General features: G+C 47.3%; 1 protein-coding gene across 1 annotated transcript; it reads left to right on the top strand.

The window, feature by feature from the left end:
* The first annotated feature begins 1,187 nt into the window (after positions 1 to 1,187).
* LOC119885692 (deoxynucleotidyltransferase terminal-interacting protein 1) lies at positions 1,188 to 16,829 on the top strand. The gene is made up of 13 exons (XM_038695880.1): positions 1,188 to 1,540; positions 2,133 to 2,200; positions 3,766 to 3,862; positions 5,061 to 5,159; positions 5,309 to 5,368; positions 5,448 to 5,504; positions 5,577 to 5,635; positions 5,713 to 5,755; positions 6,063 to 6,121; positions 15,668 to 15,728; positions 16,241 to 16,312; positions 16,398 to 16,453; positions 16,543 to 16,829. The coding sequence occupies exons 1-13, from the start codon at positions 1,475 to 1,477 to the stop codon at positions 16,649 to 16,651; spliced, it is 906 nt and encodes a 301-aa protein (XP_038551808.1). The 5' UTR covers positions 1,188 to 1,474; the 3' UTR covers positions 16,652 to 16,829.
* Positions 16,830 to 17,162: the final 333 nt, after the last annotated feature.

The raw sequence follows: 17,162 nt of genomic DNA, 5'->3' as shown, positions 1-17,162 counted from the left end.
ATCCGCGCTTCAGGTGGAGGTTGGAGAAATGCCACTGAATCTAAGAAGGGAACTGTTGTAATTATTGGGCTAACTTACAAAGTCAAAAAGACATCCTATGAAAAGGATAATGAATGAAAGTTGGGAAAACAGCTAAATGAATAAGGAGGTATTCAGCAATGTAATTTTGGATGTAAGAAAGGAGTTAGGAATCAATGATTGGCTCGCTAGTCCAGCTGCTTTAATGCCAGCTGTTCCACCATGGCTATACCTCAGCCTGGAGTTGATCTTTCTCTACTGAAACAGGTTCGTTCAAGTAAAAACACTTTAGATATGCAAGCTCATGTGAACACGATGCTGCATGAGAAATATGGGTATTACATACATTTATTTACCCAGAGAACAGAAAATCCAGCTGTGCTTCTTACCTTCCAGAATTAAAAATGAAGGTGTTTAAAAGATTAACCAACCATTTATCGGTGTCTGCAGCAGAAATGACGGCAGTCTTGTTTGCACTACAGTGGATAGAGGAAATCAAACCCATGAGAATGAGAATTTGTTCAGATTCAAGCGCAGCTCGGTCTCAAAAGTACGAGGATATATTGTTTGAAATATTGTCATTATATAGAATAAGTAGTCTGGGGATTGATGTTCACTTGGCATCCAAAGGAACGAGATGCCTTTAGACACATTAGCTAAAAATGGGTTGAAAGTAAATCAGGTAGCAAAGCAGAGATCAAAGCGTATGTACGGAGCAAAGATAAGATAAGATGCAGTGGCAGAGTTTACGGGATAATGGAAATAAAGGAAGACATAAGTGGGGAAAAGCAGAGAGAACAGAGTCAATTCAGCAGAATCAGACGGGGTCACACAAAGTTAAATGCATCTCTGCACCTTGTTGGGAAACATCCATCTGGAGACTGTGCAGCCTGCAGTCAAGCAGAAACTGTGGAGCATGTGCTGCTTGAGTGCACTAACGAAAGACTGGCTTTAAGAAACGGACTGGAACATGAAGGAATTAAACAAATGGACATTAAAACTATTTTCTCAAATAACTACGGGAAGATGGTCTTTAAACACATAACTACGATACAGTAGGTGGCGCTAGTGCTCCATCTGGTTGCAAGTCGCCAGTAAAAAGAAGAACAACAAGTTGGTATAGTTTGTGCTTTTATTCTGAAGTGAACGACCGGAAGCGCTTCGGGTGTCGCTGCTAGCTTCCCGCTAGCTTCACACAAGAGGAAACAGCCGAAAGTAAACTTCCTGGAAACAAACCACCGGTTCGGATCGATTATTATCGGTTATCAGTTCGCCAGCAAACGTCGTTTAGCTGCCCGGTGTCTCTCAGCGCGCGACTACCGGGAACGACCCGGTGACGGTACTTCAAAACATCCGCCACGGACAGAAACACCGTTAGCTTTAGCTGCCGTTAGCTTGACCTAGCACAGTTGGTTCCGTTGGACCCGGACCGGACAGGGTCAGCACCGTTTCCACCATGGGAGCCCACCGCAGTGAGGGAGGCCGGGACTGGCTGCAGCAGGACGGGCCGGACCAGAACCCGGTACGAACCGCAGCTAACGGCGGCTAACACGTTAGCTTCGCTAGCTCCTGGGTTGATGAGCCTGTTTATTTGAAGGCCTTGTTAGCGTCGTCGGTTCTGATTGGTCCATCTGTCAACGTTATTCTGACTCATCAACACTGTAGAGACTACAAAAGGAAACCGGAAGCTGTCAGAGTTTGACACAATGTTCTGAGCTTTTAATCGATTCATGACAGAAAGATGAATTATTGCTGATCAGAATAGTTGCTGCTTTACTTCCTGTTGATTGACTTATTGATTAATCGATACTGTCCGCTCAGATAGTTTGTGTTCAACAATCAGTGATCAATTAAAGCACCGGAGTTATTGATCCACCGGTGGACTGGAAGCTAATAAGCAGCTAATATTAGCATTGACTGGGTTGTTGAGGCTGATTGATCAGATAATCAATAATAAAGTGATCAGCTGCTGAAAAATAATGTTAAAATAATGTTCCTAATAAATGATCCAGAGATTTTTCAATTGATTGATTACTCTGTGTGTGTGTGTGTGTGTGTGTGTGTGTGTGCGTGCGTGCGCGCGCGTGTGTGTGCGCGTGTGTGTGCGCGTGCAGCCGTGGAACCTGATGATCAAACACCGACAGATTCACAGACGGGGACGGCGCTCTCACATGGCGGTCAGGTCAGTCACGGGAACTTATTTCCGCTCTGGGGTCAATACAGGATTCTGATTGTGATTAAGGGCCCCAAAGGTTAGAACAGAGTTTATGTTCTGTCAGAACCCGGGGGGGCCGCTCTGTGTCTCACAGGTCATCAGATGTTTGTCAGGTGTTGCTGCCAGCAGGTGGCGCTGCAGCTCAGAAAGATGCAGGCCAGAGGGCCGATCCGATGGAAAAGACGTGTGCAGCGTACTTTACTCACAGTCAGCCATTAAAGAAGGTTTACGATGAAGTAAAGAACCGATTATTAGAACTAAAATGAAGAAACACAGCTGCAGTATGAAAAGACGCGACAGACGGAGAGAGAGAGGAAATTATCGCTGCTCTTCCTCCCTACAGAGAGGTGATCCGTGTGAGCACGACTGTAACACACCGCATTCATCTGTGGGAGGTTTGTAGCTCCCGGGCTGCAGCAGCTGATCACAGGGAGAGAGAAGGGTCAAAAACATAGAGGTGTGTTTATATATGAACACATCGTGAGTGTGCAAAACATTTCTTGAGCGACATATCGTCCATTCCTAACTTTTAAAGCACAGTGATGTTTCTGCCCGTATTATTTTATGATGCACACGTCCTCTGATCCAATTATGAAAGCTAATAACCACAAACTGTGTGTTACCGTATGAAGGCGACCTTTGGGATTTTAATACGGGCTGATAGAAAATATGCAGAACACATGAGAACACTTTTCTTGTGACCGCTGGTCTGTTAGCCCGGCCGTTAGCCTGATCTGTTAGCCTGATCTATTAGCCCCGCCGTTAGCCTGATCTGTTAGCCTGATCTATTAGCCCGGCCGTTAGCCTGATCTGTTAGCCCGGCCGTTAGCCTGATCTGTTAGCCCGGCCGTTAGCCTGGTCTGTTAGCCTGATCTGTTAGCCCGGCCGTTAGCCTGGTCTGTTAGCCTGATCTGTTAGCCCGGCCGTTAGCCTGGTCTGTTAGCCTGATCTATTAGCCCGGCCGTTAGCCTGATCTGTTAGCCCGGCCGTTAGCCTGATCTGTTAGCCCGGCCGTTAGCCTGATCTGTTAGCCCGGCCGTTAGCCTGGTCTGTTAGCCTGATCTATTAGCCCGGCCGTTAGCCTGATCTGTTAGCCCGGCCGTTAGCCTGATCTGTTAGCCCGGCCGTTAGCCCGGCCGTTAGCCTGGTCTGTTAGCCCGATCTGTTAGCCCGGCCGTTAGCCTGGTCTGTTAGCCCGATCTGTTAGCCCGGCCGTTAGCCTGGTCTGTTAGCCTGATCTGTTAGCCCGGCCGTTAGCCTGGTCTGTTAGCCTGATCTGTTAGCCCGGCCGTTAGCCTGGTCTGTTAGCCTGATCTGTTAGCCCGGCCGTTAGCCTGGTCTGTTAGCCCGGCCGTTAGCCTGGTCTGTTAGCCTGATCTATTAGCCCGGCCGTTAGCCTGATCTGTTAGCCCGGCCGTTAGCCTGATCTGTTAGCCCGGCCGTTAGCCTGGTCTGTTAGCCCGGTTCTGACTGTGTATGTGTACGTGTGTGTGTGTGTGTGTGTGTGTGTGTGTGTGTGTGTGTGTGTGCAGCTACACGGATCCTCAGGTGTCCATGGACCTGTTGAGGGCGGTGCTTCAGCCCAGCTTCAACGATGACATCATGGCCGTGTTCAGGAAGTACCAGAAGGTCAGAGTTCACCTGGGGGAGTAGTGTTGTCCCGGTCCTGGAGTTTCTAAGCTGATACCTTGAAAAACATGTGATAGCTCTGATGAGGAACGCTCGGGGTCAGAAAACCCAAAACCTGTCTCCACCAGTTTATTAAAAATAAAAGAAACTTCCAAATCTGTGCAAATTTATTCTCTTCCAAGATAAAAACCTGAGTTACGTCTTGGCTAAAGAAGAAATAACTGCTCAGTGTTTTACGCTCCCTGACTGGAACTTCACCACAACATTGTTTAATATATTTTTGGATGATCTAGTCTTAATATTCACTATGAGAACTTCAGAAAGTCAAATTATATATTTTTTAAAAGATTAAACATACATTAATAGACACCAACAAGTCGGAAAGATTGAAATGTTTTGTGATTACGCAGTGTTTGTAAATCAACCATTCAGGGCTCATCAAACAGACATTATTCGTTATACGATATTAAACTTTTTGAACTCATGCTTACGCCACACCTGCCTACCTGCACCTGGGCTCTGATCTTCTCAACTCTTACAAAGAGGAGAAATCATTTCCATTGTTCAGAGCAAACAGAGAAGTTTAAACATTAAAACATATTAATATTGTTCGTGTTCCATAATATAGCCTAAGCTAATGTAGAACGAGGTTCCAGTAAGTAACATAGAGTACCTTTAACAAAACTCTCTCTCTCTATCGTGGAAAACACATTAAGACCTTACGTATAGTGTTTTTTAAAGCATACAGCAGAGTAGTTTAAACAAAAGTAGTTTAGAATTCATTCTGTAGAACATCCAGATAGTAAATATTAAACAACACTGAGCTCATGACCTTTCAGTTAAACACCTGTCAACGAGCTGTGACCTCAGAGTAGAGAACAGCTGAATGACTGCAGCAAACACAGACCGTAACATCAATAATGAAAACAGAGTTCCTCCTGAGGTGCCGGGTGCTGCAGGTAAAAAAGGGAAGGAGTGAATCTGCATCTTCAATTAACAAACAACACACAACCAGCCACCAGTGTGAAGGCGCGTGCGAGCAGGTGTGAAGGCGCGTGCGAGCAGGTGTGAAGGCGCGTGCGAGCAGGTGTGAAGGAGCGTGCGAGCAGGTGTGAAGGAGCGTGCGAGCAGGTGTGAAGGAGTGTGCGAGCAGGTGGGAATGTGTGTTGTTGACGATCTCGTGTTATTCTGGTTGCAGTTCTTTGAGAAAGCAGCAGAGAACGTGAAGGAGAACGTTGGAGACGATGTTCAGACCGATCAGCTGATCAGAGAAGCCTGCAGGAACGTTCTGGAACATGTAAGATCACTTTCTGTTGTCTGACCTTTAACCCTGCTGGTCATGTGACATAAGCGTCAGATGACTGGCTGCAGTGTCAGCAGGTTCTACAGGGTTCTGACCTCATGACCTTTGACCTCACCTGTCTGTTTGTCTGATGTCATCACCAGGCCAAACAGCTGTTTCCAGAGGGGGAGGTGAAGAAGGCGGGTTCAGAGGTTGCCATCAAGGTAGGAAGTGACCAATCAGGACATCCAGAACATGTTGTAACCTGGTCTGGTTCTGATCCTGTTCTTTGTATCCTGTCAGAGGTCCAGAGCTGCTGATGAAGACTACAGTCAGAGAGGAAGCCCCGTCCTCAAGAAGGTACGGTACCTCTAACAGACAGGTGTGACTGACAGGTGACAGTATCAGTAACTGTGATAATCGTGTTTTCAGAGGAGGACTCGTCCAGGTGCGGCGGCGGTCTCTGATCGACCTCACACCGTATCCAGTCAGTAAGTATGGCTGCAGCTGACATCACCATCAGTGTCCAGGTAGATTACAACACCTGACCAACTGTTCCTGTCCTCAGAGTGAAGCTCAAGTCTGATCCCATCAAGAGAGAAGGACCAAAGGTGAGTCCAAGGAGCAGCACTCAGGTGTGTTCATCAGACAGGTGGTCCTGCCGGACCGGGAACGACGCTGCTGCGTGTTTCAGGAAGTTTTTCTTTTTTTTTGCTGTTTCGAACCTTTCTCTAAAAATACACGACTACTAAGTCTGAAGGTGCACACCTGCAGCTCAGAGTTTACAGAGTATGACTGATGTCACCACCTCCTGCTGCAGCAGCCAATCATCATCAACAAACCAACAATCATTCATTCAGGAGTCAATAATAACAACCCGCTGTCAAGAGATTCAGCCTGTTAATGTGTTTGTTTCAGTGGGACCCGACCAGACTGAACGACAGCAGCACCTTCGTCCTCGGCTCCAGAGCCAACAAGTGAGTCAACAACACGTCAACAACATTTCAACATTACACCATGTCGACACCATGTCGACAACATGTCAACACACCACCATGTCAACAACATGTCAACAACACACCACCATGTCGACAACATGTCAACAACACACCACCATGTCGACAACACACCACCATGTCAACAACATGTCAACAACACACCACCATGTCAACAACATGTCAACAACACACCACCATGTCGACAACACACCACCATGTCGACAACACACCACCATGTCAACAACATGTCGACAACACACCACCATGTCGACAACATGTCGACAACACACCACCATGTCGACAACACACCATGTCGACAACACAACACCATGTCGACAACACACCATGTCGACAACACACCATGTCGACAACATGTCGACAACACACCACCATGTCAACAACATGTCGACAACACACCACCATGTCGACAACACACCACCATGTCGACAACATGTCGACAACACACCACCATGTCGACAACATGTCGACAACACACCACCATGTCGACAACACACCATGTCGACAACACAACACCATGTCGACAACACACCATGTCGACAACACACCATGTCGACAACATGTCGACAACACACCACCATGTCAACAACATGTCGACAACACACCACCATGTCGACAACACACCATGTCGACAACACAACACCATGTCGACAACACACCATGTCGACAACACACCATGTCGACAACATGTCGACAACACACCACCATGTCGACAACATGTCGACAACACACCACCATGTCGACAACATGACGACAACACACCATGTCGACAACATGTCGACAACACACCATGTCAACAACATGTCAACACACCACCATGTCAACAACACACCACCATGTCGACAACACACCACCATGTCGACAACACACCACCATGTCAACAACATGTCGACAACACACCACCATGTCGACAACATGTCGACAACACACCACCATGTCGACAACACACCATGTCGACAACACAACACCATGTCGACAACACACCATGTCGACAACACACCATGTCGACAACATGTCGACAACACACCACCATGTCAACAACATGTCGACAACACACCACCATGTCGACAACATGTCGACAACACACCACCATGTCGACAACATGACGACAACACACCATGTCAACAACATGTCGACAACACACCATGTCAACAACATGTCAACACACCAACATGTCAACAACACACCAGCATGTCAACAACACACCACCATGTCGACAACATGTCAACAACACACCACCATGTCGACAACACACCACCATGTCGACAACACACCATGTCGACAACACGCCATGTCGACAACACACCATGTCAACAACATGTCGACAACACACCATGTCAACAACATGTCAACACACCAACACCATGTCGACAACATGTCAACACACCACCATGTCAACAACATGTCAACAACACACCACCATGTCAACAACATGTCAACAACACACCACCATGTCAACAACATGTCAACAACACACCACCATGTCGACAACACACCACCATGTCGACAACACACCATGTCGACAACACGCCATGTCGACAACACACCATGTCAACAACATGTCGACAACACACCATGTCAACAACATGTCAACACACCAACACCATGTCGACAACATGTCAACACACCACCATGTCAACAACATGTCAACAACACACCACCATGTCAACAACATGTCAACAACACACCACCATGTCAACAACATGTCAACAACACACCACCATGTCGACAACACACCACCATGTCGACAACACACCATGTCGACAACACACCACCATGTCGACAACACACCATGTCGACAACACACCATGTCGACAACACACCATGTCGACAACACACCATGTCAACAACATGTCAACACACCAACACCATGTCGACAACATGTCAACACACCACCATGTCAACAACACACCACCATGTCGACAACACACCACCATGTCAACAACACACCACCATGTCAACAACATGTCAACAACACACCACCAAGTCGACAACACACCACCATGTCGACAACACACCATGTCGACAACACACCATGTCGACAACACACCATGTCAACAACATGTCGACAACACACCATGTCAACAACATGTCAACACACCAACACCATGTCGACAACATGTCGTCAACACACCACCATGTCAACAACATGTCAACAACACACCACCATGTCAACAACATGTCAACAACACACCACCATGTCAACAACATGTCAACAACACACCACCATGTCAACAACACACCATGTCGACAACACACCACCATGTCAACAACACACCATGTCGACAACACACCACCATGTCGACAACACACCATGTCGACAACACACCACCATGTCGACAACACACCATGTCAACAACATGTCAACAACACACCATGTCAACAACATGTCAACACACCAACACCATGTCGACAACATGTCAACACACCACCATGTCAACAACATGTCAACAACACACCACCATGTCGACAACACACCACCATGTCAACAACACACCACCATGTCAACAACATGTCAACAACACACCACCATGTCGACAACACACCACCATGTCGACAACACACCATGTCGACAACACACCATGTCAACAACATGTCGACAACACACCATGTCAACAACATGTCAACACACCGACACCATGTCGACAACATGTCAACAACACACCACCATGTCAACAACATGTCAACAACACACCACCATGTCAACAACACACCATGTCAACAACACACCATGTCAACAACACACCACCATGTCGACAACACACCATGTCGACAACACACCATGTCGACAACACACCATGTCAACAACATGTCGACAACACACCATGTCAACAACATGTCAACACACCAACACCATGTCGACAACATGTCAACACACCACCATGTCAACAACATGTCAACAACACACCACCATGTCGACAACACACCACCATGTCGACAACACACCACCATGTCGACAACACACCACCATGTCGACAACACACCACCATGTCAACAACACACCACCATGTCAACAACATGTCAACAACACACCACCATGTCGACAACACACCACCATGTCGACAACACACCACCATGTCAACAACATGTCGACAACACACCACCATGTCGACAACATGTCGACAACACACCACCATGTCGACAACATGTCGACAACACACCACCATGTCGACACCATGTCGACAATACACCATGTCGACAACATGTCGACAACACACCATGTCGACAACATGTCAACACACCGACACCATGTCGACAACATGTCAACACACCACCATGTCGACAACATGTCAACACACCACCATGTCAACAACATGTCAACACACCACCATGTCAACAACACACCATGTCGACAACACACCACCATGTCGACAACACACCATGTCGACAACACACCATGTCAACAACATGTCGACAACACACCATGTCAACAACTTGTCAACACACCAACACCATGTCGACAACATGTCAACACACCACCATGTCAACAACATGTCGACAACACACCACCATGTCGACAACATGTCGACAACACACCACCATGTCGACAACATGTCGACAACACACCACCATGTCGACAACACACCATGTCGACAACACACCATGTCGACAACACAACACCATGTCGACAACACACCATGTCGACAACATGTCGACAACACACCATGTCGACAACACACCATGTCGACAACATGTCGACAACACACCATGTCAACAACATGTCAACACACCGACACCATGTCGACAACATGTCAACACACCGACACCATGTCGACAACATGTCAACACACCGACACCATGTCGACACCATGTCAACACACCGACACCATGTCGACAACATGTCAACACACCGACACCATGTCGACAACATGTCAACACACCGACACCATGTCGACAACACACCACCATGTCGACAACACACCACCATGTCGACAACATGTCGACAACACACCACCATGTCGACAACATGTCGACAACACACCACCATGTCGACAACATGTCGACAACACACCACCATGTCGACAACATGTCGACAACACACCACCATGTCGACAACACACCACCATGTCGACAACACACCACCATGTCGACAACACACCACCATGTCGACAACACACCACCATGTCGACAACACACCACCATGTCGACAACACACCACCATGTCGACAACACAACATGTCAACAACACACCACCATGTCGACAACACACCACCATGTCGACAACACACCACCATGTCAACATGTCAACAACACACCACCATGTCAACAACACACCACCATGTCAACAACATGTCGACAACACACCACCATGTCAACAACACGTCGACAACACACCACCATGTCAACAACACACCACCATGTCAACAACATGTCAACAACACACCACCATGTCAACAACATGTCAACAACACACCACCATGTCAACAACATGTCGACAACACAACACCATGTCGACAACACACCATGTCGACAACACACCATGTCGACAACACACCATGTCAACAACATGTCAACAACACACCATGTCAACAACATGTCAACACACCAACACCATGTCGACACCATGTCGACAACATGTCAACACACCGACACCATGTCAACACACCGACAACATGTCGACAACATGTCAACACACCGACACCATGTCAACAACATGTCAACACACCAAGACCATGTCGACACCATGTCGACAACATGTCAACACACCGACACCATGTCAACACCATGTCAACACACCGACACCATGTCGACACCATGTCAACACACCGACACCATGTCGACACCATGTCAACACACCATGTCGACAACATGTCAACAACACACAAAGTGGATACCATGTCAACAACATGTCAACACACCAACACCATGTCGACACCATGTCGACACCATGTCGACACCATGTCGACAACATGTCAACACACCAACACCATGTCGACACCATGTCGACAGAATGTCGACAACATGTCAACACACCAACACCATGTCGACAACATGTCGACAACACACCACCATGTCGACAACATGTCGACAACACACCACCATGTCGACAACACACCATGTCGACAACACACCATGTCGACAACATGTCGACAACACACCATGTCGACAACACACCATGTCGACAACATGTCGACAACACACCGTGTCGACAACATGTCAACACACCGACACCGTGTCGACAACATGTCAACACACCGACACCGTGTCGACAACATGTCAACACACCGACACCGTGTCGACACCATGTCAACACACCGACACCGTGTCGACAACATGTCAACACACCGACACCGTGTCGACAACATGTCAACACACCGACACCGTGTCGACAACATGTCAACACACCGACACCATGTCGACAACACACCACCATGTCGACAACATGTCAACAACACACCACCATGTCGACAACACACCACCATGTCGACAACACACCACCATGTCGACAACACACCACCATGTCGACAACACACCACCATGTCGACAACATGTCGACAACACACCACCATGTCGACAACACACCACCATGTCGACAACACACCACCATGTCGACAACACAACATGTCAACAACACACCACCATGTCAACAACACACCACCATGTCGACAACACACCACCATGTCAACATGTCAACACACCACCATGTCAACAACACACCACCATGTCAACAACACGTCGACAACACACCACCATGTCAACAACACGTCGACAACACACCACCATGTCAACAACACACCACCATGTCAACAACATGTCAACAACACACCACCATGTCAACAACATGTCGACAACACAACACCATGTCGACAACACACCATGTCGACAACACACCATGTCGACAACACACCATGTCAACAACATGTCAACAACACACCATGTCAACAACATGTCAACACACCAACACCATGTCGACACCATGTCGACAACATGTCAACACACCGACACCGTGTCAACACACCGACAACATGTCGACAACATGTCGACAACACACCACCATGTCGACAACACACCATGTCGACAACACACCATGTCGACAACACAACACCATGTCGACAACACACCATGTCGACAACATGTCGACAACACACCATGTCGACAACACACCATGTCGACAACATGTCGACAACACACCATGTCAACAACATGTCAACACACCGACACCATGTCGACAACATGTCAACACACCGACACCATGTCGACAACATGTCAACACACCGACACCATGTCGACAACATGTCAACACACCGACACCATGTCGACAACATGTCAACACACCGACACCATGTCGACAACATGTCAACACACCGACACCATGTCGACAACACACCACCATGTCGACAACACACCACCATGTCGACAACATGTCGACAACACACCACCATGTCGACAACATGTCGACAACACACCACCATGTCGACAACATGTCGACAACACACCACCATGTCGACAACACACCACCATGTCGACAACACACCACCATGTCGACAACACACCACCATGTCGACAACACACCACCATGTCGACAACACACCACCATGTCGACAACACAACATGTCAACAACACACCACCATGTCGACAACACACCACCATGTCGACAACACACCACCATGTCAACATGTCAACAACACACCACCATGTCAACAACACACCACCATGTCAACAACATGTCGACAACACACCACCATGTCAACAACACGTCGACAACACACCACCATGTCAACAACACACCACCATGTCAACAACATGTCAACAACACACCACCATGTCAACAACATGTCAACAACACACCACCATGTCAACAACATGTCGACAACACAACACCATGTCGACAACACACCATGTCGACAACACACCATGTCGACAACACACCATGTCAACAACATGTCAACAACACACCATGTCAACAACATGTCAACACACCAACACCATGTCGACACCATGTCGACAACATGTCAACACACCGACACCATGTCAACACACCGACAACATGTCGACAACATGTCAACACACCGACACCATGTCAACAACATGTCAACACACCAAGACCATGTCGACACCATGTCGACAACATGTCAACACACCGACACCATGTCAACACCATGTCAACACACCGACACCATGTCGACACCATGTCAACACACCGACACCATGTCGACACCATGTCAACACACCATGTCGACAACATGTCAACAACACACAAAGTGGATACCATGTCAACAACATGTCAACACACCAACACCATGTCGACACCATGTCGACACCATGTCGACACCATGTCGACAACATGTCAACACACCAACACCATGTCGACACCATGTCGACAGAATGTCGACAACATGTCAACACACCAACACCATGTCGACAACATGTCGACAACACACCACCATGTCGACAACATGTCGACAACACACCACCATGTCGACAACACACCATGTCGACAACACACCATGTCGACAACATGTCGACAACACACCATGTCGACAACACACCATGTCGACAACATGTCGACAACACACCGTGTCGACAACATGTCAACACACCGACACCGTGTCGACAACATGTCAACACACCGACACCGTGTCGACAACATGTCAACACACCGACACCGTGTCGACACCATGTCAACACACCGACACCGTGTCGACAACATGTCAACACACCGACACCGTGTCGACAACATGTCAACACACCGACACCGTGTCGACAACATGTCAACACACCGACACCATGTCGACAACACACCACCATGTCGACAACATGTCAACAACACACCACCATGTCGACAACACACCACCATGTCGACAACACACCACCATGTCGACAACACACCACCATGTCGACAACACACCACCATGTCGACAACATGTCGACAACACACCACCATGTCGACAACACACCACCATGTCGACAACACACCACCATGTCGACAACACAACATGTCAACAACACACCACCATGTCAACAACACACCACCATGTCGACAACACACCACCATGTCAACATGTCAACACACCACCATGTCAACAACACACCACCATGTCAACAACACGTCGACAACACACCACCATGTCAACAACACGTCGACAACACACCACCATGTCAACAACACACCACCATGTCAACAACATGTCAACAACACACCACCATGTCAACAACATGTCGACAACACACCACCATGTCAACAACACACCATGTCGACAACACACCATGTCGACAACACACCATGTCAACAACATGTCAACAACACACCATGTCAACAACATGTCAACACACCAACACCATGTCGACACCATGTCGACAACATGTCAACACACCGACACCGTGTCAACACACCGACAACATGTCGACAACATGTCAACACACCGACACCATGTCGACAACATGTCAACACACCAAGACCATGTCGACACCATGTCGACAACATGTCAACACACCGACACCATGTCGACAACATGTCAACACACCGACACCATGTCGACACCATGTCAACACACCATGTCGACAACATGTCAACAACACACAAAGTGGATACCATGTCAACAACATGTCAACACACCAACACCATGTCGACACCATGTCGACAACATGTCAACACACCAACACCATGTCGACACCATGTCGACAGAATGTCGACAACATGTCAACACACCAACACCATGTCGACAACATGTCAACACACCAACACCATGTCGACACCATGTCGACACCATGTCGACAGAATGTCAACAACATGTCGACAACACACCATGTCAACAACATGTCAACACACCAACACCATGTCGACAACATGTCAACACACCAACACCATGTCGACAACATGTCAACACACCAACACCATGTCGACACCATGTCAACACACCAACACCATGTCGACACCATGTCAACAACACGTCGACAACACATCATGTCGACAACATGTCGACCCATGTCGACAACGCACCATGTCAACACCATGTCGACAACGCACCATGTCGACAACATGTCAACAACACACAAAGTGGATACCATGTCAATAACATGTCAACACACCAACACCATGTCGACACCATGTCGACAGAATGTCGACAACATGTCAACACACCAACACCATGTCGACACCATGTTGACAGAATGTCGACAACATGTCAACACACCAACACCATGTCGACAACATGTCAACACACCAACACCATGTCGACACCATGTCGACACCATGTCAACACACCAATACCATGTCGACACCATGTCGACAACACGTCGACAACACATCATGTCGACAACATGTCGACCCATGTCGACAACGCACCATGTCAACACCATGTCGACAACGCACCATGTCAACAACATGTCGACAACACACCATGTCAACAACATGTCAACATCATGTCAACATGTCAACGTGAACATCACACCAACAACACACCAACAACATGTCAACATCACACCAACAACATGTCAGTACATCTACAATACGTCAACATGTAAACATGAAGTGAGTCATTATGTGTTGTGATGTCACTGTGCAGGGCGCTGGGGATGGGCGGGACCAGAGGACGCATCTATATCAAACATGCTGATCTGTTTAAGGTAAACACTCACAGCTGCTGATCTCTGATCACCATCAGCGTGTTACAGTCGTCGTTTCTGCTGACACGTTGACCAACAGTTAGAAACATGCCGCTTAGCTGCTTTAGTATTTAACAAACAAGCCGGGGTCTGTGGACGTCACGATACCAGAAACTCAGTTGTCAATTCTGGTACCAGTAAAATTTCAGGATTCTTGACACCTTCTTTGATCCCATGGTAAAAAAACTAAACTTTAATAAATTTTAATAATCCCATCATGCACTTCAACATTCACTCCTTTATTAAAACATCTGAACATTACAGAGACAACTACCAGATGTGAAAGAGAGGATGTCCAGGACAGATGGGAGGCGGTTTATTGTATATGTAATCATGAAGGAGCAAACTGTTGGCATTACAACCTGCAGTGTGCATCTGTAATTAATGAGTTAGTGAAATGTAAAGGGTGGTCAGGATCTGTGCTGTCAGAGGTTATTGATGGTTGAAGTGGATCGTGTGTCTGTGTGTGTCAGTACGCAGCAGATGCGAAGGATAAGCAGTGGTTGGCAGAGAGACACCACATGAGAGCGACGGGAGGGAAGATGGTGAGGAAACGAATTCAAACTCACGTTTATATTTATGTTGACCAACAAGTTAACTTCACACGTGTGTGTGTGTGTGTGTATTCAGGCCTACCTGCTGATCGAGGAGGACATCCAGGATTTGTCTCGCAGTGATGAATACAAGTGAGTCTGACATCACTCCTCTACAAAGGTGTGTCTCGCCGTCTGTGGTTGCCATGGTAACAGCTGTGTGTGTGTGTGTGCGCGTGCAGGGACTGTCCGGACGTCAGGATGGACGAGTTGAAGCCGTTCTCGGTTCCTCTGTGGATGGTGGAGAAGATGCAGCGAGCCATGGAGGCTCAGAGAGACGCTGACCTCTGACCCCACACACTCTGATCACATGACCTCTGACCCTGCACATTCTGACCCCCGTAGTTACAACTCGTCAGATGAAGAAACAACAAGCCAATCAAAGAGCAGGATTGATCGGCTGCTTCAATTGATTGTGTTTTTACTTCCATTTTTAAAAAAATTAAATAAAAACCTTCTGAAACCTGAACCTGTTCACCACCTGTTCATCACCTGTTCATCACCTTTAGTTTTGGATGATTTTCGTATTAATACGATTCAATACAAACAACAGTGTATTGTCTATCAGACAAGAGCATTTTATATTAAACACAATACACCCTAACTTTGGGCCGTGTTAACCTGTGAATGGTGACATGAAATGTTAGTGTAGTTTCAGAATTAAAAAATCCTACATGTTAAAGAGGTGTTATTCTGCTCATTTTCAGGTTCCTCATCTTATTTAGAGTTTGTACCAGAGCAGGTTTACATGGTTATATTTTTGTCATACTGCACGTTGCTGCAGCTCCTCTTTTCAGCCTGT

Source organism: Micropterus salmoides, unplaced genomic scaffold, assembly GCF_014851395.1.
Source record: "Micropterus salmoides isolate LMB-PRFRI ecotype aquatic unplaced genomic scaffold, ASM1485139v1 Ms_hic_scaffold_4, whole genome shotgun sequence".
In the NCBI taxonomy this organism is placed as follows: domain Eukaryota; kingdom Metazoa; phylum Chordata; class Actinopteri; order Centrarchiformes; family Centrarchidae; genus Micropterus; species Micropterus salmoides.
This window is presented reverse-complemented; position numbering and strand designations above follow the sequence as displayed.

Excerpts from the sequence above, each read along its gene's own strand:
- LOC119885692 (XM_038695880.1), top strand. The coding sequence starts at position 1,475 with ATGGGAGCCCACCGCAGTGAGGGAGGCCGGGACTGGCTGCAGCAGGAC. Across the intron at positions 6,122-15,667 it reads CTCGGCTCCAGAGCCAACAA|GGCGCTGGGGATGGGCGGGA; the intron begins GTGAGTCAACAA and ends GTCACTGTGCAG. Across the intron at positions 16,313-16,397 it reads GAGCGACGGGAGGGAAGATG|GCCTACCTGCTGATCGAGGA; the intron begins GTGAGGAAACGA and ends GTGTGTATTCAG.